This window comes from Anthonomus grandis, chromosome 7, assembly GCF_022605725.1.
Source record: "Anthonomus grandis grandis chromosome 7, icAntGran1.3, whole genome shotgun sequence".
Taxonomy (NCBI): Eukaryota; Metazoa; Arthropoda; class Insecta; order Coleoptera; family Curculionidae; genus Anthonomus; species Anthonomus grandis.
This window is the reverse complement of record NC_065552.1, coordinates 31,862,185-31,885,533: the sequence shown is the minus strand read 5'-3', so window position 1 is coordinate 31,885,533 and position 23,349 is coordinate 31,862,185. Positions and strand designations below refer to the sequence as shown.

General features: G+C 34.9%; 1 protein-coding gene across 1 annotated transcript; it reads left to right on the top strand.

The window, feature by feature from the left end:
* The first annotated feature begins 5,127 nt into the window (after positions 1-5,127).
* Positions 5,128-15,594, top strand: LOC126738482 (uncharacterized). The gene is made up of 11 exons (XM_050443846.1): positions 5,128-5,346; positions 5,401-5,701; positions 5,763-6,074; positions 6,128-6,393; positions 10,508-10,652; positions 10,733-10,898; positions 11,001-11,109; positions 14,731-14,951; positions 15,007-15,121; positions 15,254-15,406; positions 15,472-15,594. The coding sequence occupies exons 4-11, from the start codon at positions 6,171-6,173 to the stop codon at positions 15,570-15,572; spliced, it is 1,233 nt and encodes a 410-aa protein (XP_050299803.1). The 5' UTR covers positions 5,128-5,346; positions 5,401-5,701; positions 5,763-6,074; positions 6,128-6,170; the 3' UTR covers positions 15,573-15,594.
* The last annotated feature ends 7,755 nt before the right edge of the window (positions 15,595-23,349 follow it).

Sequence of the window (23,349 nt, the reverse complement as noted above, 5' to 3'; positions counted from 1 at the left end):
AATCTGGTCAGAGAAACCAGGCCTTTAGAAGGTTTTTCGATTAGGAACATTACGATTAAGAAATAGTTTACGGTACACCCGACTAGCTTCTAATGAATTGCCATTAGGAAGTCCATAAATGTAATGCATGTCAGTCATCTAGGCATTCGTGTAGTCATCTATAATAGACGACTTGACCAACAAGACTTTAAGAATTACCCACAGAAAATACACGTTTAAATTTTCTTAAAATTTTGACACTGATTGACAAACTCAAATTTTTCGGCTACGTCATCTTAATCGGAATGCTTTTGAAAGATTCCAACGGAATTGTTAGATTTTTTATTGCTTGGTAGGTCCAGTGTAGTACGCTATACTTTTATTTCGGCTAGGTTAATAGTTTTAAAACTACCAAAATTAGATGGTTGACATTCTTTTTCGCTCTGTATCTTCGAAATAAAGCGTCCTATCCAAAATCATAAAAGGACAAAATATTCTTAGAATAGTCCCTTCAATGTTTGTCACATATTTGGTAAACACCCTGTATATGATACATAAAATCCTTAGATTCAACGGTCGCGTGTACCATATAGTCACTTTTCAGCAGAAGGACAGCATATGCCTGCGATAACCAGATTTAAACATTTTAGATCACTGGTCCGTAGTGAACTAAAAACATGTAGTCTGTACACGTCTTCATAGCCTTGAATTGTATCATAAGTTACTAGTGTAGTATCGTAAGTTACTAAACTCGACAGTGTGAAACTAGCAGTTGAGCAAAGTGGGTGTGTTTGCGCTCGGCTCTCTTATTTTATGTCAACAAAGTAATTTTTACGTTTCATCTAAAAAGTGTGGAAACAAGAAATTTAAGTGTAAGTACACCAATTTTTTGTTTTTAATCAATTTTTTTATGTTTTTGCTTAGGTTTAGCAGCCTAAACTTATTAGTTTTAATTAAAGAGTTTAAAGAAAAATAATATTTTGCCAAAAAAAAAACCTGAAGGAGACAATTGAAACAAGATGTAAATAATTTTACGGGGACGGTTGAAACATAGTTTATAGAAGGCTTTTGTACTGATTGTAACAAACTCTCTGAGGGCTATTATTTTGTTATAGAATGCCACGTGAAAGGGTCAGGAAAACAAATAGAGGTACCAAATCCAACTTGGTTTACGAAAATGCGTATAAGGAGGTTATTGAAAATGGAGCATCCGTAAGGTCTGCGGCAGATTTGTTTGAACTGAATCATGTTACATTAGACAGATTTATTAAGAAAAAGAAAGAATCTATTAAACAAGGGTCCACTGAAACTATAACAATGGGATATAGGTGCGTACGACGAGTATTTAACGTTGAGCAGGAAAAATCCATTGTTAAATACATAATAAAGGCATCTCAAATATGTTACGGTCTATCGCCAAAAGAAATACGTAAACTGGCCTACCAAATAGCCGTAAAATATTCATTTGAATACATGGACTAAAAACTCATTGGCAGGAGAAGATTAGTTTTCCGGGTTTATGAAACGTAATCCTGAACTATCAATCCGTTGTCCCCAGGCTACAAGCCTTTCAAGAGCGACCTGTTTTAACCCAACAAATGTACAACTTTTCTTTGACAATCTTGCCACGGTAATAGACAGATATAAATTCCAAGCGAAGGACATTTATAATATAGACGAAACCGGTGTTACGACGGTACAAAAACCTGCTAAAATCGTAGCAGAAAAGGGACGCAAACAGGTAGAAGCACTTACATCAGAAGAACGTGGCACTTTGGTTACAGTGGCAATAGCGGTAAATGCAATTGGAAATAGCATCCCACCAATCTTTATCTTTCCAATCAGGATCATTTCGTTCGTGACGGTCCACTTGGGTGCATTGGCGCAGGGAATGCTAGTGGATGGATGCAACCAGATGAATTCTTGCTATACTTAAGACACTTTCAAAAGCATACCAACAGTTCAATTGAAAATAAAGTCTTGCTTTTAATAGATAACCATCAATCTCATGTAAGCATACCATGCTTGGACTTTTGCAAAGAAAACGGCATTGTTGTCCTCTCATTTCCCCCACACTGTTCACATAAACTACAACCTTTGGATCGATCGATTTATGGTCCATTTAAAAAAGCTGTTAATTCAACTTGCGATTCTTGGATGAGAAACAACCCAGGCAAAACGATCACAATTTATAACATCCCCAGCATCGTTAAACAGAGTCTCTCTATGGTTTTGACACAATCTAATATTGTTGCTGGATTCCAGTGCACTGGTATATGGCCTTTTAATCGAGATATTTTTACGGCTTTAGATTTTGCTCCATCATATGTAACTGATAGACCTGCTCCCGAAAATTTGCAGTTAAATATCCCACAAGAAGTCCAGGCAGTAGGCTCAAGAATAAAGATTTAAGCAACACTGATTCTTTTCCAAAATTAGTAAATTTTAACTCTCCAAGAGCGTCAACGAGCGGAACTGTTTCGTTAGAGCCACCAAGCACCCCGCCTCCAGTTGTCTACAAGTGTCCAGTCAGCCTCTAACCTCTCTTTGGATGTGTTTTCACCTGAGCTAATAAGGCCGTTACCAAAAGCTCTTCCTCGGAAAACTACAGGGAAAATCCACCATTTATACGGACATACCAGAAAAAGATGCTATTCAACAAGAATATGAAGCAAAAAAAAAGAAGAAAGTGAAAAAAAGAAAATGGTGATCCAAAAAATACATCAGAAACACCAGTGTCCAAAAAAACTCGTCAACAGAATAGTCAGGACGATAGCAGCAGTGACAATGAAGACTGTTTTTGTCTAGTATGTTTGGAATCGTATAGAAATAGCCGTTCAGGGGAAAAATGGCTGCAATGCATTGATTGCCACCAATGGTCACATGTAGAATGCACTCGTCAAGAAGATTTGTATATCTGTCATAACTGCATGTTAGAATAAATATTCTACTTTGCTAATTTATCTTTATTTTAGCATTAGGATAATTATTATGTTGTTTAAAACTTTTGAATAAAAAATTTGGTTTTATTTAAGTGTAAAAATTATATGTATCAATGTTTTTTTCTTCGTATTTCTAAACTGAATGTTATTTCAGTATTAAAATAAATATTTTGTTTATTCTTAATGGTGTTTCAACTGTCCCCCTCTCCGTGACAATTGAAACAATATACAAGGCTATATGTTTCCTTTAATATCTTACAGGCATTATATAATAAGTAAAATAACCTGATTTAAAATATACAAGCAATTAATAAATGTCCTTGTAAAAAATTTTTTAGCTGTTAATATGATTTTCTCTAAGAGAAAAAAATTTATATTTGGAAATTGTTATAATTATCCCCGGTCTTCCCTACTAGAAACCGTATAGCTGGATATTCTCCGTATAGATGGAGTACTCCTTCCTATGGATAGCAGCAATAACCTCAGTATTAATCTTGACAGAGGGCTGTAAGAGCATGGACTTTATCCATCTGACCACAGAGGGTTCTTTTCAACTGCTTGGCAGATTACTCCGTAAGGAGTGTTGTTAAATAAGAAGCATTTCCATATCCAGAAACGCACCAAGACAAGCCTTTCCATTTTTCAATCCACATATCTCGGTATCTCCAGTTTTGAGATTTCCCAACCTTTCGCAGACACTCTCTATTTAGTTTCTTGGACACAAATAACCTAAAATAGAGTTTAATTATTTGCCTAAAAACTATTGCTAATGCATGGTTCACATCTTCTTTTAATGATAATTCCTAACAACATGACAAAGTTGCACACATTAAACGTGACGGTATCTGTGACCTTAACATTAAACAATTTGAAATATATGGACCATATAAAAACAATTGTTTCTGCTCTGGTACTTTTTGAGATGCAGAAGGAAGTTTTTTTCTGATAGTAAATTAATGTTCAATAAAACGTTATAAAATTCAATTTTATTCTAAATTCTCAGATCTATATTTTCTATTAAAACTATAATTAAAAAATCTCTTATTTAAATTAATTATTATTACATTAATTTTTTAAACGTAAAAAAAGGAACGGTATAGATACTGAAAACTCTCTCTCCAATTTAAAAATATATTTTCCAAGCAATTTCACACTATTTAACTTCACACCCTGTTGCTTTTCAAGAGCTCTATGTGAGATTCACCGACTTAACGCGATTATTGTCTTTGCATCCGACTGTGACATATGTGACGATTCCTTCTAAGATGGTTAAGATATTGCAAATTTAATGATGTTTATTAAAATGGTGTTCTTTGAAAATATCATCGCTACATGGTTACTTATGTGCAGTTTTAAAACGATATTTTGTGGTGATAAATTGAATTATGACATAACAAATTTTAGTTTCTTTAAAGACGAACAAAATCCTGAAACGGTGATTAGTGAGGAAAGTGTTCAGTTAAGAAAGCCAAAGTTTGTTGAAATCTATCCAAACGGAGCGGTAAGTACTAAGTGATAATAGTCTATTTTAGTATTGGAACGTAGTGTCATCATTATATGATTTAATAGCTTGCTATAGGAGTGCTTGTTAATTGTTGGGCATTGGCTCCTCAGTAACTGAAGTTAAATTGCAAATAAATTGAAGCTTTCAGCTTTGTGAAAGAGTAAGCTATTATACAAAATGTAATGAGGTTAAAACAAAAACTGCAGATCAAAAATGTTCTTCTAAGCATCCACTACTTATGAAATAAAGGACAACCTTAGTACTTAGTACAGTCTTAGTACCTGCTTCTCCTCGTAATTTAATCATTCTTTTATGTGTAAAAAGGCTTTAAAATAAAAAAAACGTTTCCTATCTGTCCTTCATCAATATGTAAAATTTAATATTCATAAAAATCAATTTTACATCCAGAGGATATGTGTTCGCGGACTTCCTAATCCATCAAACATGTACTAAATAATAATTGCTCTATTTCGGATGTATTCAGTTGACACCAATATCTCCTCTCATAAACCATGACAGAAATTTTTTGAAAATTTAGAAACTTCTTTATGTTCTCTCTTTTCAGAAGCAAAATGTAATCTCTATTTTGCATTGCAACTGGTTCTGAAGAAAAATTATTATTTAACTGTACAATTTAACTAATATGCCTGAATTTTCAGTAGAATTGACCAACATTTTTTTTTCTTTTTCTACAACCATAGGTCTTGCAGCACTATATCCACAAGCCTCATACCAGAAAACCTTTTGAGTTAAATTACAGTATAAATGAAACGGACAGAAAAGGCATACAATATAATAATAATGATCTACAGTTGGAAGCCAATGACTACGAGTTTACCAAATACTTACCAGTAAATCTTAATGACGAAATTGGAACTATTCATTCTGTTACAGAGATACAGGATCCCCACGCATTCAGTGGTAATAAATACCTATGTTTTGTTAGTCTATTTACCAACAAAAAAATGTTTTAAGATTATAATAATCACATATCGCCAAGCCATCCACCATTCCACACAAAAGAGGATAGCATTTATCAAGACCCCATCAATTTCAACGCAGATATTGTGTCAGATGAGGATAACAATAAGTATTTTGTTTTAAACGACTTTCTTATACCAGATTCTGAAAATTTCGGAAGCTACTACAGACCTCCTATATCCAATGAAGATGACAGTGAAGATCTTCTAAGTCAGAATCAACTTTTCCCTAATCAGAACATTCAAACCTATACAGAACCTTACAGTTATATTCAGAAAATAACAGAAAACAGGCGGTAATTAGAATTTATCATTTCCATAATTACGCATAATTACTAGCGTACGTATATTTTTTAGAAGCTCTACAACTGAGGCTACAGCAGATATAGAGGTTTATTCAAATAAGTACCTTGAGGAGGATTTGGTGGAAGCGCCTCGTTCAGACACCAGAATTAAACCTATTGAAATTAAGAAGGATGCTAGGCCGCCCGAAAATAAAATAAAAACATTATTAAACAACAGTTTACTTAAATTATTAGAAGTACAATCTAAACCGAAAAACGAAGAGCAGAATAGTGACATCCATGCTTTTCAATATGACACTGATAATTCAACATTGGGTCTAACTAATGGAACAATTTTAAGGGATAATAGAAAATATTCAGAAAGGTAATATGCTTATCTAAGATTATATGTATATAAAATAATATAACATTTTTTAGTGTCATCTCTAATGCTACAGCAACTCCAACAAGTAAAAATGACATGGAATCAAAACTGTTTTACTCCAGTTATTTTTGGGAAATCAAAAACAAAATTAAGAATTTGTTTAGCTTATTTACTATAATCAAATTTAATAATACAGAGTGTAACGCCACTAATTGGGCCGGAACTTGGCAAGGAATTTGTTTAACTGCTGATCAATGTACGCAATCTAACGGGTCAGCACTAGCTAGTTGTGCAAACGGATATGGAGTCTGTTGTGTTTGTGAGTAAATAATTAGATACTTAAAATAATGAGTATTATTGAAAAAAAAACATATTTTTTTTATAAAATTTGAGAAAATGTCCATACCAAAAAAATTGTCGAACTACGTTTTTTTAAATAAGATTTTGAAAAAAAAATCCATAACTTACTAAAAATTATATACGGATATTTATAATTATAATGGTTATATCTCATTTCTAATAATTTGGAATTATACTAGAGAAGAGAGTCTTTTTAGCATCATTATTCTTTAAAAAATCACATGCCTTGCTGATAAAATTGATAAAATTGATAGGTTTTTGGAGAAATATCTTCTTCTGAGCTGAAAGATCTATATAATCCAATATTATTGTCAATTAAATCACCATTTGTTCAAATTGAAACTGAGCATGAGGCCAATACGCTGGGCATAAAACTGCGAAGACGAGATTATGGGCCATATACTTTCCGATTGTCCTGCTTCCTCATTGATGCGCGGCAGTATACTCGGTATGGGTTATACTGCCTCGCATATGCGGCTAATATACTGCCTGTTACAGTATACTCGGTATGGGTTATACTGAGAATTATTCCTTTAAGATGTATCCCTTAGAGATAAGGGAGTCGTTTTTGTGCACATTGATTTGTTGGGGTTAATGAAGAGCTGTGGGCGGCTCTTCTCTTCTTTTACCACAGGCGCACAATGTGCCTACTGAAACCTTAGTGCAGTGGTATTGTCAGCACGATATAGATTTCTTGCTCAACTCAAGGTGCTAAAGATTAAAAGAGGAGAACAAGAAGAGAAAGTATGTATGAAGTACTGCAGCTTCATACATAAGCTACTTTATTCTTGGTACCATGATTTCCCTTTAGCTCTTATATAATTTGCTACATGAGTAAAATTGCTAAATGTATGATCCTAAGATACTATGATAGATCAAACAGATAAAGTGACATTAGTGGAACCTACAATTCTAGGTAGTTCTTTCAACTTAGGTTTTAAGGCACTCCCACTATAGATCTTGCCCTCCTCTTATTCAATATTTATATAAATACTGTTGGGTTGGAAGAACTTTATTATAATTATTATTTTAACCCTCTAAAGGGCCAATTTTTATTTTATGAAAAAAAATCATAGGCGGGTAAATTCATAACATAAAAATGAATTTGAGGCTTAAAAAAAGTTTATCATAAACCTTTAAAGCTTTGGGGATGAAAAAACCTCCCCCAGTCTTAAGGCAGACCTGCCGACTAAAGGGACAAAAATAGTCAGGGTAAAAAAAGCGAAATTAAACTTGAAATGTATATTTTGTGCCTCAATACAAAAAAATAAGATTAGTGTAATGCTTTATTGTGTATGAAACTCTTGAAAACACTTTTTAGTTGAGGAAAGGCACAAATTTAAATTGCATTTAGTGCAAAAGAACTGAGTTTCAGCTTTACATCCTTTGTTTTTACACATCCTTTTACCGGATCTATCCAAAAGGTCGGGCATGTGGTTCAAACCATCAAATCGGATATCTGGCTCGGGGATATATGTCTTAGAGTTTTTTCCAGGTTGCATTTCTTCCTGCTTCGAAGCAGATGAAGGCCTGCCAGGACGTTTTCTGACAGCTTCGTTAACGCATAGTACGGCAGCTACTTGTGCTCGAAACACTGGTAAAGGCGGCGATTTTTTATGAATCCGTTTGTGTAGCAGATATGCGTTGACCATAGCCATGTCAATAAAATGATAAAATAGACGCAATGTCCACTTGCTAGTCTTTAGGCGAATATGGTACCTTCCAAGTAATCCATCCATTAGATCAACTCCGCCCATGTGATAATTATATTCACGTATGATGGCGGGGCATTCAATTTGCACGTACTTTTCTGCAGACCGATCATATCTTGTTGGCTTTGATGGTTGTTTATCTTGGAGAGCACTTTTAAAGGGTAGTACCCCGACGTATGTAGAAGCCAAACACACATTTTTGTTGTCCTTCCACAATACAGTTGTCAAATCTACACCATGCGCATTTCCCACATACTCAACAGAAAATCCCTTATCTGCTGTAGCAAGCTGTTTATCTTTTTCACTAGGCAATTTACAATTAGGAATACGACGAGAACGAATTGTCCCCAATGAATAAATGCCTCGGCGTCTAAGATAAATAAGTAGTGGCAGTGTCGTATAAAAATTGTCAAAATATAAAATATGATTGACAAAGTCAGGTATTGTTTGAGATAGCCGGACGACAACATTTGCTGCTGCTCCCAGATTAGGCGTATTGGGCAAAATAACATTGCTCCCTGCGCCAGTAAAGATTTCGAAGGCGTAAAAATAACCATTGCTGTCACATAGAACAAATAGTTTGAACCCCCATTTATGGGGCTTTGCCGGCATGTATTGTCGCAATGAACTGCGTTTCATTTTAGTCGCGCACATTTGCTCATCTACGCATAAACGAGGTAATTTTGGAACTGTTTGAAATCGTTCATTTAAATGTTTCACTATCGGTTGGACTTTATATAATGGATCAAATCCAGGTTGATCCCGTTTTTTTTCTTTTGATTTATCGTTGAAGTGAAGATACGAATCATAAAGAATCGTTTGGATGTCATTGCCGTATGAACTGGTTCAAATGAATAACTACCCCAGTATTCTGTCGCATTTGGATAACGATATATCGACATAAATATCAAGATGCCAATGTACTTCCGGATCTCAGCAGACACGGATCTTAGGTAACAAATGTTGTCTTGATGTCGTACTGTCGAGCATATAAATTTGTTTGTTCTGCAATATTTTCAAGAAACTCTTGTGTAAAAAAATAGGCGAAGCATTGATATGGAGTTTTTAAATCCTGAAAGTGTAGTGGAAGCTCTGTGCTTCCACGGAATACCACTTCATTTTTATGCAGCTGCAAATGCTGTTTACGCCAAATTATTTCTTTGCATTCTTTTGACTGTACTAAAAGTGCACTTGGGTTTCCCGTAAACCCACCTGTGTTAGGCTCGGAAACATCAGCCCCATCTTCAAATTCTGGCTGAGGAGAACGTGGTCGTTTTTGCTGTCGTTGAAATGAAGTAGATGGTTCACCTGAAGTCAACGGGGATAAAACTCTTGCAACAACAGACATTTTTTGTGATTCAGTTGAATAATTCCCTGATATCGATGGCTGTGAGGTATCAGGTGTTTCAATATCTAATGTCAACAATTGGTCGTCAGGCGTAGAAGATTCAGAAGTTAAATCGTTGTATTGATTTATTTCATCTTCAAGACAAAAATCTGGGTCAGCAAGACTATCATCATCGTCAAAATCGTCTTCCAGCCCATCTTCAATATCGGTGTCAGGTCCTATATCTACATTGTCCAAAAGTTCAAACATTTCGACCGAAGTCACTTGAGATAAGTCATATAATTCAGACCCTCGGGGATCCTTCCCGGGCTGTCCTTTCTTGTTTGATGTCATATCTAACCACAAAAAACAGAAATAGTAAGAAAATAAATATTTCGTATGAATGAGATAATTTTCACACAAACCGGTGGATCCGCCTTTAGGCAGGTTGAGGTTAGGAGTGATTTATAGCAAAAACACATAAACTACTTTTTTTTCAACGCATAACTAAAAAATATAACATACATAAACTCACCTGTAAATTTTTTGGCTTGAACAGATCGCTACATGTATTTATTGTATAGCACAGAAAATATCATTTATAGCGAAATAATTATTCTGTAAATTTACTAAGCCGGCACATACGCGACTGACTCTACTGAAAAAAACACGGGAACCAATAGCCGTTCTAAGTACGTCAGACACGAAACAAATTCCACCCCAAAGTCGGGATTGCCGCTATGTGGCCAAAGAATTTAAAATGCATCTCTAAATGAGATTTTGATAAAGCCTGCCTTAAGGCGGGTCTGCTGGCTAGAGGGTTAATTGGTGGTAAGCCTCTTAATTCTTTTTAGAAAAAATTTCAAAAACAGTCAGACAATAGAAAAGAAGAAAATGAAATAAATCTAAAATTATTATAATTCACTTAATCCACAGCCTATTTAGTAATTTCGAAACGCAATAAAGGATGATTGAAGGAATTCTCAAACTGAAGACCCTGATTACCACATCGTAATTAAAATATACTTTTTTAGTTAGAGGCTCTTGTGGCGATTCTTCTAGCATGAATTGTTCATATTTTAAAAGTCCTAACTATCCGGATTACTATCCTTCAGATGGAGGAGTAATCACCCCAACGACTACTACTACAACCACGATAGCACCGACTCCAGATCCCAGGTACGATATTTTTACAATAAATATCACAATGAACATTAATACTAAGCTACTGGGATTCTTATTTAAAATTTCACTTTTAGGTTATATTGGTACTACTTTGGTCAAAACAGGAGACATACTGATAAGCTTTTAAGCGATATTGTTTTGGGTAGACAAGTTATTTCGAATACCATGTCATGTATCTTTAGTGTCTATAAAACTAATTCAAATATTCAGCAGTTCCGTATAGACTTTATTGATTTAGATGTAAGTATAAGTTCCCTATTTTGAAACGATTGAATTGCCTTTCATTAGACTATTTTTTAAGATTTACTCAATTTTGGATGTCTTGTAAAGTTTTTATTTTAGCTTGAGGGTCCGACGAATGGAACATGTACAAACGAAAGGCTGGTGATTACAGGCCAAAATTCGAATAGCAGAATTCCTGTTTTATGTGGTTATAATACAGGGCAGCATAGTAAGTCTTACAAAAACTAAATATTAAAATTTATCTTTAATCGAAAGAGCTAAGTACACCTTTTGTGATTTCTCCTATGTATAGACATTACCAACTGATCGATCAACCCCGATTTATTCATAAAGTTTGGTGTTGTTCCCATATTTCAAATCGTGAGTTAGCTATTCAAGCAGACTCTTCTCTGGAGTTTATGTTTTTTCTATACTGTCCTAAGTTATATAGTATGCATTCGCATTACAGAGCAAAAGTAGGAGTAAACTGTACTTCTGTAGGTGGTGTCAAAATTTTCTGAAACAATTACTACCGTTTTCGCCCGATTTCCCGAATCGGTACCGAATTTTCAATTTCCCGAATGACCATTTATTTTTTTCTCAAATATTTCTCGAATATTATTATCCCGCAGCCACTTTCCGGAATGTTATTTTTTCCGAACAACTAATTTTCCCGAACAATCGTTTTATTGAAGTCATTTCCCGTACAATCAATTTCGCGAACTATCATTTGCCTGAATACGTTCTTCTCGAAACTATTTTACCGCATATTATTTCTCCAGAACAACTATTTTTCTCGAGTCTATAGTATTTTATCCAATAGTAACATTTATTCACGATTGGGTTAAGTTATTCAGTACTTCCATCCAACGATTTTTATTTAAAGAACACCTATTTCTATTGATTGATTTAAAAGGTCGGGTAACATTCTTTTTCAGAGAATGATACTTCATTCAGAATGGTACAGGAAAAATTCAGGTCGAGATAAATCAACGTTCGGTAACTGATATTTGGGAAAATGACTGGGAATTATTGGGATCTCTTGGACTAGGGTTCGATTGCAGTCCCCGTAGATTATGTAGTTAATTTAGATAAACCGAGGACCAAACTTTCTTCTGGATCATGGAGAGTTGTAAAGCTGGCCAACATTTGCAAAATTACATCGCAGGGTGCCTGTTAGTATTTGTTTTATTTCTGTTTACTGATGCTTCCATCATTGATTAATAAGCTGATCAATATTGGCTGTAGATCATCTAGGTTCAAACCCTCGGTCTTGTATGCTTCTGTCACTATTGATGTAGCCTTATTGGTGGTCGTGATATTTCTTGTGAGATACAGAATGACGAATCGTCAATCGTCGGCTCCTCTTTTTCCTAGTGTTTCTTAAGTCGAGAATTAAGAGTCGAGCTTCTTATCGAGACTTGCCAAACTTGTAATGTCCTGAGATTTGATAGCAATCTTATTAGTTAGGAGTTTGGGACATGCAGATATTCCGTTGTTTCCTTGGATTCAAAGTCCACGAACATCATTCCCAAGTGAAAATAAATATCCCAGAATTTATTATACCTATTATATATAATTTCTGAATGAAACTCATGACTATATACATAACTATGAAACTCTAAGCTTCTCCATGACTGTCAGTTGCTTGAAGTTGAACGTTGCTACAAGATAGTCCTTAAGGCTGCTACACACGTACATGCAAGTCGGCCGACTTGGCTTGAGAAACAAGTTGCTAATAAAGTCTGTTAGGCAGCGTTTATCTCCACACGTACCAACTTATTTGTCAATTTGGTTTAGTTTTCATGTATCGTTGAAAAAGTGTATACGTATAAGTACATAAATAAAGTTTTATTTAAAATTGTCCTAATAAGCATCAGTCGTAATTCCATGGAATCTACGGATATTCTTGTTGCAGCTGCCGTTGCACTATATTTAAAAAAAAAACGGCCTTGATGGACAAAAGAGTGGTTAAAAAAACATAAAATTTACTCGCACATAAATTTTTTAGAAGAATTTCTTTAAACTCCTCAAGGAACTCGCGTGACAATCTTCGTAAATCCCCAAGTCGTTCACTCATCTTGAAATTTAAAAATATATATAAATTCTGAAAAAATGTTAAATTAATTATTACAAAAATCTTGCATGAATATACGATTTAGGCAAATAAACTTCCGAAATCGGTAGATAACTGGCTACACACGCGCAAACTTGCAATAGCAATTCAAAATAATCATTTATCATTCCCAAAGAGACTTAAGTATATGAATAAAGGGGAGGAGAAAGTAAACTCAAATTCAAAATCGGATTATGAGACTTGGACTTTGAGTTTACTTTCTCCTCCCCTTTATTGCAATAGCAAGTCTGCCGAGAATCCGTTTTGCCCGATTTAGCGCAAGCCCAACTTTCGGCTCCATTCAAGCCACGACTTTTGCTGCACATACTCATGCAAGTCGGCAGTCTTAGCCTGAATCCACATTGATACTTGTTTGGATATAATTTGAATAATTATAGATCCGTTGGGACCACATGGATGATTGCTACCAGCCAATAAGAGGCTCGAAAAGTTTCACGTGCTTACGTGAAGGAAAACGCGGATAGAAGTTGGTTAATTTGAACTTATTTCCGTTTTTTTGGTCCGTTGTACTATTTGTTTTTTATTGTTATTTCTGAGTTTTTACCAATTTTTTCACTAGTTGTTATTTTGTGCTATTCTTTTTAGAACTTCGAGACCACATATCTTAAATGTGACTATTGCGGCTTTTTAATTAATAGTGCCAAAATTATTTGGAACACCAAAGTTTCCAAATATATATGGAGGAATAGCAGGGTTTTACATTCGAGCTTTGCGTCAATCAGGACAATATTTTAACTTAAGGGGCCAAAAACACAGCAAATTAGATTACGAAATGTTGGTTTTATTCGTTTATGCCAGAAAAAAATCTATGAACCGATCCGAGAACTCCTTTACAAAAGACATAAAATAGGTTGAAGCAATTGTGGAAGGTCAACACTGTAAACACCAAAAATTCGAATAAAAATATAACGTCATTTTACGGATACGCATGTCTCTAGTGGATGGGATAAAAGTCACGGATAGGCTTGACAGCCTCACGTATCCGTAATTACGTGTCAATGTGGACTTAGGCTGAGTCTGTACGAGCCAAGTCGGTCGACTTCGTCGCATGTACATATTTAGCAGCCTTTAAACCATTGATATCATATTTTATATAATTATTTATTTGTATAATTCTAATGATTTTTGGAGCAGTTACATATTAAGTGCCTTGTCCTGCTGTAACTGCTGACTTGTTAATTTTCTGAAGATCTTTTTCGCTTTTTTCCCTTCTCTTTTTCCCAGTTCCTAAGAAGTTGAGATAAAATGGTCTCCCTTTAGTACACGTAGATGTTTGAGTAGGGCTTTCTTTAGCTCTCGTAATTTTACCTGTTATTCCTCACTTTTTCAGATGACATGCCCTCATAAATTAAGTGTAGGTACCTCCTGACTCCTGCTCCTACCCTTAACAATCTAATTGAAATATCTATTTTTCTTATTTTACCAGATTCTATTAAGTGGAAAAAGCTTAGTAAAATTTGCTATTTATCTCAATAATAAAGTTGTTCCGTCCAAAGATCCGGAAGGGTATACCAATATTTTTTTATGCTGGCACTACATAATCACTAAAGGAGGACCAGTTATGACTTCGGAAGTGATACAGATTTGAAATTAAACTATTGATAAGAATATAATATACCACTCTCTCTATTATAAAATATATCTGAATCAATGCGCTGGATGATGTTTAGACAACAGATTATCTCATTTTTACTTCTGTTTGATTTGTTTTAGTTTATGTGGATGTATCTCAACTAGAAGGTCCTCTCAAAATAATGGTACTATCCACAACAGGGGCTAGAAAGCGATTTAAAATGAAGATTTGTCAATATAGCGATAGCTGCAGCACCTCCCAAAGCAACTGTCTCCAATATTATACTGGAGTCACTGGAACAATACAGAGTTTCAACTATGACCAAGCAGCGATGTTTAATAGAAGTGTTCCTGGGTATTTTGTATGTGCTATATTGACTATTTAATCAATTACTTTATTAGGATTTTCATTTTTAGAATGATTTAAACTATGCTATTTGTATTAGGAGAGAAGCGGGATATTGTTCCATAACGTATATGAACACGAACGATGGTGAAATGTATCCGTTTCAACTGGTAAATATTTTGCCAAGTAAGTGAATCAATTATTAGTATATGATTACTCTCTTAAGCATTAAATGTAAAGAAAATGATACGAGAAGCATATCTAGCTCAAAATTGTTCGTTTATTCCCAAGTTTTTCCACATCTTCCTTTTTTTGTAGATGGTCAGTCCACAGTACCAGCAGGACAAGCAGGCGTGGATGTTTTAAATTGTCCTGATGATTACATTATTATAGATGGTACGAGATTATGTGGCGATAGGTTAAACGATGGGTCTACAAGTGCTAATTTTAGTACTGATGCCTCTGTAACTGGTTAGTTTGATTTATTTCACATTAAGTTATTATAGAAAAACCATCAACTTTTATATTTCTTCTAGATATGAGTAGCGGTCCAATTGTAGTTAACGTTAGAACCAACGACAACATTACAGGCCTTGGCTTTAAGTTCTTTTACACTCAAAATTTATGTCCTTCATAAATAGGTTTAGTTTAAATTAGAGCTATGTACAAATTTTATTTATTTGCTTATTTATTTATTTATTATAGCTTTAGTAATATATAGATGTGTTAATTTAACGTTTAGCAATGTTTTTTTTATTCTGCGCGGGTTTAATATTTATAATCCTCCTCAGTCCAAATTATTCATTTGCATAGGGCCACTTTTTGATTTATTTGAAATTTTGATTTTCACAGACAAATAGTCGATAAGGACTAAATGAAATATTGATTTAAATTCCTTGAGATCAGGTAGGAAGATAACACTGACAACTCCACCAATATTGAAAAGTGTTAGAATGTAAAGTAAATCTGTTTTACTATATGTATAAGAAAAAGATACAGAACAAAAAACTGGATTTCTTAATAATGAAGGTTCCTGAACAAAAAAACGATTTATACTAAAGAAGGCCTTATACTAAAGAAAGCAATTAGGGGACAGGCATATCGGCAAGTAGTATCAGTCTTATTTTTTTGCTTCTCTTTATTGGTAGAATACCCAAACAAATCTTTTCGTTTTTTCACTTTAGTATGTACGTTAACGTTTATTTATGGAATATTAAATGTACTCGGATAACGGTATTAAAAATATAGAGTATAATTCGTATTTAGTATGGAAAATTGGAAGACCTAGATTAATTCAGGCTACAACCATTAAATTCTCGAAAACTATAGGGAGCATTCTGATTTGCTATAAAATTCCGATTAGAAAATAAACAAATTCATCATTAATATTGGTTGATATTTTTTCTCTGACTTGTTCCTTGAAAAGTTATTCTACAGTGATTTCATTTTAAAATGAACCACCCTTATTACCTTCCTAAAAAAAATACGTCAATTTATATATACAGGAGGACCTTTAATTTTATATTTGATAAAGTTCTGTCAATCATATCTAGCTAACCTCACTTTGATATGTCAAATGAGAACCCCCTTTTAACATATTAAAAATTGACGGTTTCTTTTTTTTTTTTTTTTTAAGAAAATATGTGTGTGTTCAAGTGTTAACATATATGATCGATTTATTTGTAAATATTTAAAAATGTGTGCTTTATTCCTATCAAATTCTAATTATAATGCCACTGAAATATATTTAAAACAAACAAAACTAATTTTGCATAATAATGACAACTACAATTAATCAAAACTACAATAACAAAATCGAACATTTACTCAGTTTGAAAGTAGAGGTAAAAGCACATAATTTCAATAATTGACATAATATGTATGTGTACATAGTAAAATTCATTAAAATAATCAGCACAGTTAAATAAAAATATTGAATTGAAACTTGTCCTCCTCAAAAACAAACTTGAAGAAGTTTTTGATTTTCGTCAAAAACCTTTTCCCATTCTGTAATTGGCCTTGCGTAAAGTGTTTAATAGATCAACCTGCATAGTAAAAGCAACAATTTAACCACTTAAGCGGGGTTAAAATGCCCAGCTTACAAGGGTGTATAATATTATTGCAAACGCCTGAGAACAAAGAGTGTTCAAAACCTACCCTACAAATGTAAATAGCTCCGTGCGGAGTGCTACATCTGTGCTATTAGCTAGCCGTGCGGAGCTATTTACATCTGTGCCTACCCGACCTTTTTTCTGTTCTGTAATAATAAAAATCTACGATGCAGTAGTTTTCACTATAGCACAAGTTCCAAGACAATACATCTGTTGGATGATAAGAAGAGTAAGGTCGAACACACTATTATTTTGGTACAACCAATCTGAACAAAGTACACCGCATTGACACATTTTGATAGATGACACTAGTTGTGAAGGTGACATAATAAGTTCGTTTGAAATGTCAAACAAATAGAAAACTTTCCATTTTTAATTATAAATTCAATAAGTTAATCCCGGTTAAAATGCAAGCTTCGAGGCGCTTAATAAAATTGGTTGCCGAACAATTTGTAAGGAGAAAATCTTCTGGTCCCCAAGCAACCAGAAGTACGTACGATGATCTGCCAGTCCCTTCAGGCGATTGGAAGACCCATTACGATGCTAAGCAGCGAAAATATAATACGGAACTTATTATTGGAGTCGGAACCTTAGTGGCAACAATTGTGGGCGGAAATGCCTTTGGACTGTTGCATTTCTACAATGACTTTCCAGCCAGACCAGCCACAATCACCAATTACAAGGAATAACTGCAGATTTTTTAATATTCTTCAGGGTAGAAGTAATTTATTCTTAGTTTTTTTGTTAACCTGCTCAGTTTTTATAATAAATATTATATAAAAATATAAACAGAAATTATGATTAGGTAAATAACGCTTCTTTTATCATAGACAGATTAAAGAACATGGGGACATTCAAAAGTTTGGATATTGAACATATGGATAGTATAAGACTTAAATTTGTAAGTTAGGTAAGATATGCAGAGTGTTCTAAATCAAAGGTGACCATTGGGTTTTCGGGAACCTTATAAGATACAAGGTCGATTAAAGTAAGACAAATTTGCTTAACTTGATACGGTACAATAATTTTTTTAAAATCCGAATATTTAAAGCTCTTCTTTGACGAAAACAAAGAAAACATAGTCAGGGTTTTATAAAATATAATAAATGACTGCACGTCTTTCGCTCTGGCTCTGCATCATCAGGCCGAGAATCGAGCCCGGTACTGTAAGATTCAGAGTAAAAGTGTGATTGTAAAACTTATGGACTTTTACTCCAACTAGAACTAATACTAAATTGCTTAAATGTCATCATAATTATCGATATTATGATGATATGGTAACGGATTTGATACTAGAAATACATGAAGCCATGTATTCTATGTTATGAGACGGTGTGTTTTCCTTATATATGTCAAATTTGTATATTGGTCTCTTTACCAGCCATGGATGAAATTTTTGTATTTAAATCTCTAGATGAAATAAATGATTTGACCATTTTTTGGTGTACATGATGGTGATGTAAAATTGATGATATGAAATTTGGTCTTTTAGCAACCTTCATGAACTTGGTTTCAGATATAAATAAATAAAAGAAAACGCTTACATAAGTCAATATTCAATAAATTTAAGCATATCTAGACTAACTTAAAAACTAAAATACAAGGACATTATAGTAACAGACTGATGTTGAAGTATTTAAAACAATAAATGAGAATTTAATTTTTTAAAGAATAAGACTAAATAAAAACTATGTCTAGCAACAACAAATAAAATATATTTTAATTGTAATGGGACACAACAGTTAAAATTCGTGTTTTAAAAACTCGTCTAGGCTGTAGAAGGTTTTATTGACTAAAGGGACTTGATGTTTTTTTTAAATAGCTAGTTAAGACATGCGAATATAGAACTGTTCAGGCTATACGTCCTCGGCGAACTACGTGCTGGCGAGACCGGTCACGCAAAAATTTGGTCACGGGCCATACAGCAATGTGCTCTCCTTCTGATGGGCAGTGACTGCATGGCTCCAGTGACTGTGGACTGCGAGGGATTCGTGACGCACATTGCAGGCAGAGAGGAGTGGCAGTATTCCAACAGACCTGCATTGCTAAATAGGGGGACCATCTGGTACACAGATGGCTCCAGAATGAATAACAGAGCTGGATCAGAGCTTTGTGGTGAGATCCCACATACCAGTAGGGCATACTCGCTGGGGGAGCACGCCACTGTCTTCAAGGCCAAAGTATTCGCTGTATTAAAATGCGGACAGAAAATCCTAAGCTGCGGATACCGCAATACAGTCGTATCAATATGCTCGGACGGCAGAGCTGCCAATATGGCTATCACGGCCGCAAAGGTAAGCTCCAAGCTTGTACTAGAGTGCATAAAAGTCCTGAAAAAACTGGTACAGGTTGGCTGCAGGGTACAGCTCGTCTGGATACCTGGCCACGCAGGCCATGCAGGTAATGAGGAAGCGGACTCTCTTGCCAGACTGGAATCCGCGAATGTGCCGATGGGGCCGGAACCCATAGTTGGTATCGCCAAATGCGTTGCGGTCACGTCAATGAAGGGTCTGCTGGACAAATGGATCGACCGAAGATGGACTGAGTCCCCTGGTATGAGACAGGCCAAAGCTCACATAGGTGGGCCCACTGTCTGTCTCACCAAAAATCTAGTACGACTAAGAAGACGCGAAATTCGGTTAGTGTCAGGTCTTTTAACCGGTCACTGGCACTTAAGAAGCCATCTCCATACTATCGGTATTGCGGACAACCCGGAATTCCGATGGTACTGTAAGGAGGATGAAACCGTTGACAATGTAGTCGGGGAGTGCCCAGCACTCACGCGCGCCAGGTTCAAATACTTGGGTAACACTTTCAGTGTACCGAGTGACCTTAAGTCCTTCAGACCAGAGAGCCTTATCGGTTTCTCTAAGGCCGTTGGGCTCTGGTAACCCCCGGTGGAGCATGACGAGTCCATCAGGAGACCTATATGCACAACTGCCTTGGCACCCACTGTTTCGACAATTCATTCATTCATAGAACTGTACTGCCAGATACCTAGAACCATCCATGCATCTCTCTAAGCGCTGATAACTTGAAATTCCACAAGAACTTATTTGTTTCTGGTGTTATGGAACTGTAGTAGTAGTACCAGATACATTCCGTTTAATGAATCTGGTTTTGGAAAATAAGGTAGGTTTTTTTTAGGAAAATAAGGTTTTAATATATAGGAGACTTCAAGGATAAAGATCGAAGCAATAGTCAAAATCCCTAGGGCATAAAAGCAGGCCTACATAGGCAAGATTCGTCACAATCCTGACTGCTTTGCGTTGCAAGGAGAACACCCTAGAAGACTGTGTCCCCACACAAATGCATATGTAAGAGGGCAGTAACATAAGGAATAATAAGCCTGCTTAAGGGATGGTGGGGAAATACAGTTTGCTAATTTCGCAAGAATTAGCATGAGCATTTAACATTTTCACCAATGCCCTTCTTATCCCTAACACGACGAAGAAAAGGTCATTTTCTTGCCTCTTATGCCTCCTTCTTATACCCTCTACCTGTGCACTTCTTGCAGCAGAGCAAGCAAATGTGGTGTCATCAACGAAAAGAACAGAGTCCGTTCCAGGGGCGGTCCACCGATCCACCCACCCGGACTTCCTGGAACCATTCTCTGAGGTTACTTTTTATAAAAGAGACACTTTTTGTGTCAAAACAATAACTATGCAGTTTCTTGATGAGAGTGTCATGGAGAACAAAATCGAAGGCCTTACTAAGGTCGCAAAAGCCAGTAGCCACTGAGTCACCTCTCTCAAAAAAATCGTAAATATAATTTGAAAGTTGATAACGATGAAAATTTCACATTAATGTACTCAGGTTTACTCGGAAGCCAAACCAATAGGCAGAAAACATTGTTGGATTTAAAAAATTGGGCAATTCTGGTAGCCAGGCATTTTCCAAATATTTTTGAGAATAGAGGAAGTAGAGATATTGGTCTGTAATTAAAGACGTCATCTATTGCATCTTTTTTTAATATTGGTACAACAGTGGCATGTTTTAGGATACTTGGAAAGATGCTATTTTTTATATCTTGGTTAAATAGCCTGATTAGGGGTGACACCAACAGGTATTTTACGCTTTTAGTGAGGTCAGTAAAGCCAAAAGGATTCTTACTTTTTTATTTTTTAGGTTGTAGATTATATCCCTGTCTTCTAAGGATGTGACTTCAACAAACTCGAAAGAGGTAACGTTATGCAGGGGAATGTTTTCTACAGGATCGATATTGGATGTATCCAATGGATACCTCTGATGCAATGGTGAAAAAAAATATTAAAATATCTAAGGTGGGTGTTAAAGGTGGTATAAAAAATTTACTAAACTCCTTATGGTTCTTACATTTGCAGTATCTGCCACATCGTATTGATAGGGTTGGAATTGTTTATGTCACTCGCAGAAATGTTTGCAGCACTCCGATAAGTCCTCCTTCATTCGAACAATATCGATTTAAACTGGGGGATTTAATATTGGTGGTTCAACTCGGCCCACATTCTCACATCTTCCATCTGTGCTCTTAAATCTTCATTAAACCACTCGCCATATCTCCGGAAATATTCGGATGGTTTTAAATTTTCCAACAGCATTTTAAAAAGCATTATCCAATTTTGCCCCAATTTAATCAACCTTGTGTGATTTTGGGATACCCTGTACAAGTAGGAATATCCCGTTACCTTGTAGAGGCCAGATAATTCCTAACTACATCCTATTGCCTATATTTGTTGTACTCTATTATCCTATACTACCGCTGTTGCAATTGTGGTGGACAATGTTACAACAGCGGCCGAGAGAGTGGAACCATTTCATATAAAATATCCACAAGAATCAATATCACGAGTTACACCGTCAATCTATGCCCCATATTTAGAAGCTCATTCTATTAAACGTATTTCAACCAAAAAGTTCACCTGGTAGTTCCAGTTGGATATTTTCTTAATTTAAACATAAATCTACATCCCTGTTTTTAAAGCTCCTGCAGACGATACAAAGTTGTTTTATCGAACGAACATAGTCAATGTTGTAGTAGCTCATAATGGAAATTACTAAAGACTGGCATAATTTCTTTCTTACTTTATACTTAGTAATACTTCTAGTAGCGTACAATAGTTTTAGGGCAAAATATGATTTTTTTAATTACTCTAGAAACGTGCATTTTAAATCTCAAGTCACCATTAAAAATTATACCAAGATTTTTAAGGCTGTCAACTATTTTTATCTGGGTCCCTCTCCCATATCTGCTTGATACATTAAAAACAAAATGGAACCCAAGTCGAATCTGTGAGATATACCAAAAGTGATGTAAAAGCTATTGACTGAGACTTTAATAAAATATTATCGAATTTATAATAATTTTGCAAAAAGCTGACTATACATGTCCAAAGCTTTATTAAAGTCAAGCAATACGACCGATGAAGTATAACCCCTCAACTGATTTCTTAAGTAACTTTCAACAAGGTAAACGTTATACTGTGCTGCTTTCGGAATCCAAACGGATCCTGAGGAATAATGATATTTGTAATAAAAAAATTATAGATTTGTGGTTAAGTAAACTTCCAACATTTTTGAATTTACTGTAATCATTGATATAAGTTTAAGGTCGCAGTAGTCTTTTGAACCGCTGATTATATGTGAAGTGCCAAACATCAGGAAAATAACCCTTTTCCAATCAGCAGATTATAATATGAGTTAAGTGAGGAGCAAGATGATTAAATGCAATGCTGGAGCATATTCGCTAAAATACAGTCACGCCAAATTAGATTCTAAAGCAAGTTTTGAGGTTTATAGGTATAGAACAATTAGAAGTTTTCAGTCTAAGGTTATTTATAGCTTTCCATAGTTTTTTATCATCTCCATTACGTGTACGAGTATAAGGTTTCCTTGTAAAATAAAACGCAGAGCAAGGCTATTGCGTATATTTAGGTGGCTTAATACGAGTATGTTTAAAAGATTTTTGCTAGCAGACTAAAAAATACTGTGAAGAAAATTATCTTGACCTGGCTTGCATATTGCTTAATGTTAGAACGGACATTTTACGGTCATTTAAGATTGTTCTTAGTGATAAGTTACGCACTTGGCAAAATGGTCCTGTGTAAATGTAAAAGTACCTGGGTTCCATTAAAACCCTTAGAAACCTTTTTATCCTATCCAAGCCCAACATGTTCTTTTAAAATTTGTTCGCTTTATCTTAGTCAATAAATATCAATTTTAAGAGATAAACAGGAACTAATACAGGGTCAGTCAGTAGTTCGTACTTTTATCGCTAAAGTAAATATTTTTCTTTAAATATTCAATTCACAGAACCAAATTTTC

Excerpts from the sequence above, each read along its gene's own strand:
- LOC126738482 (XM_050443846.1), top strand. The coding sequence starts at position 6,171 with ATGGAATCAAAACTGTTTTACTCCAGTTATTTTTGGGAAATCAAAAAC. Across the intron at positions 10,653-10,732 it reads GCACCGACTCCAGATCCCAG|GTTATATTGGTACTACTTTG; the intron begins GTACGATATTTT and ends TTTCACTTTTAG. Across the intron at positions 14,952-15,006 it reads GAAGTGTTCCTGGGTATTTT|AATGATTTAAACTATGCTAT; the intron begins GTATGTGCTATA and ends TTTCATTTTTAG.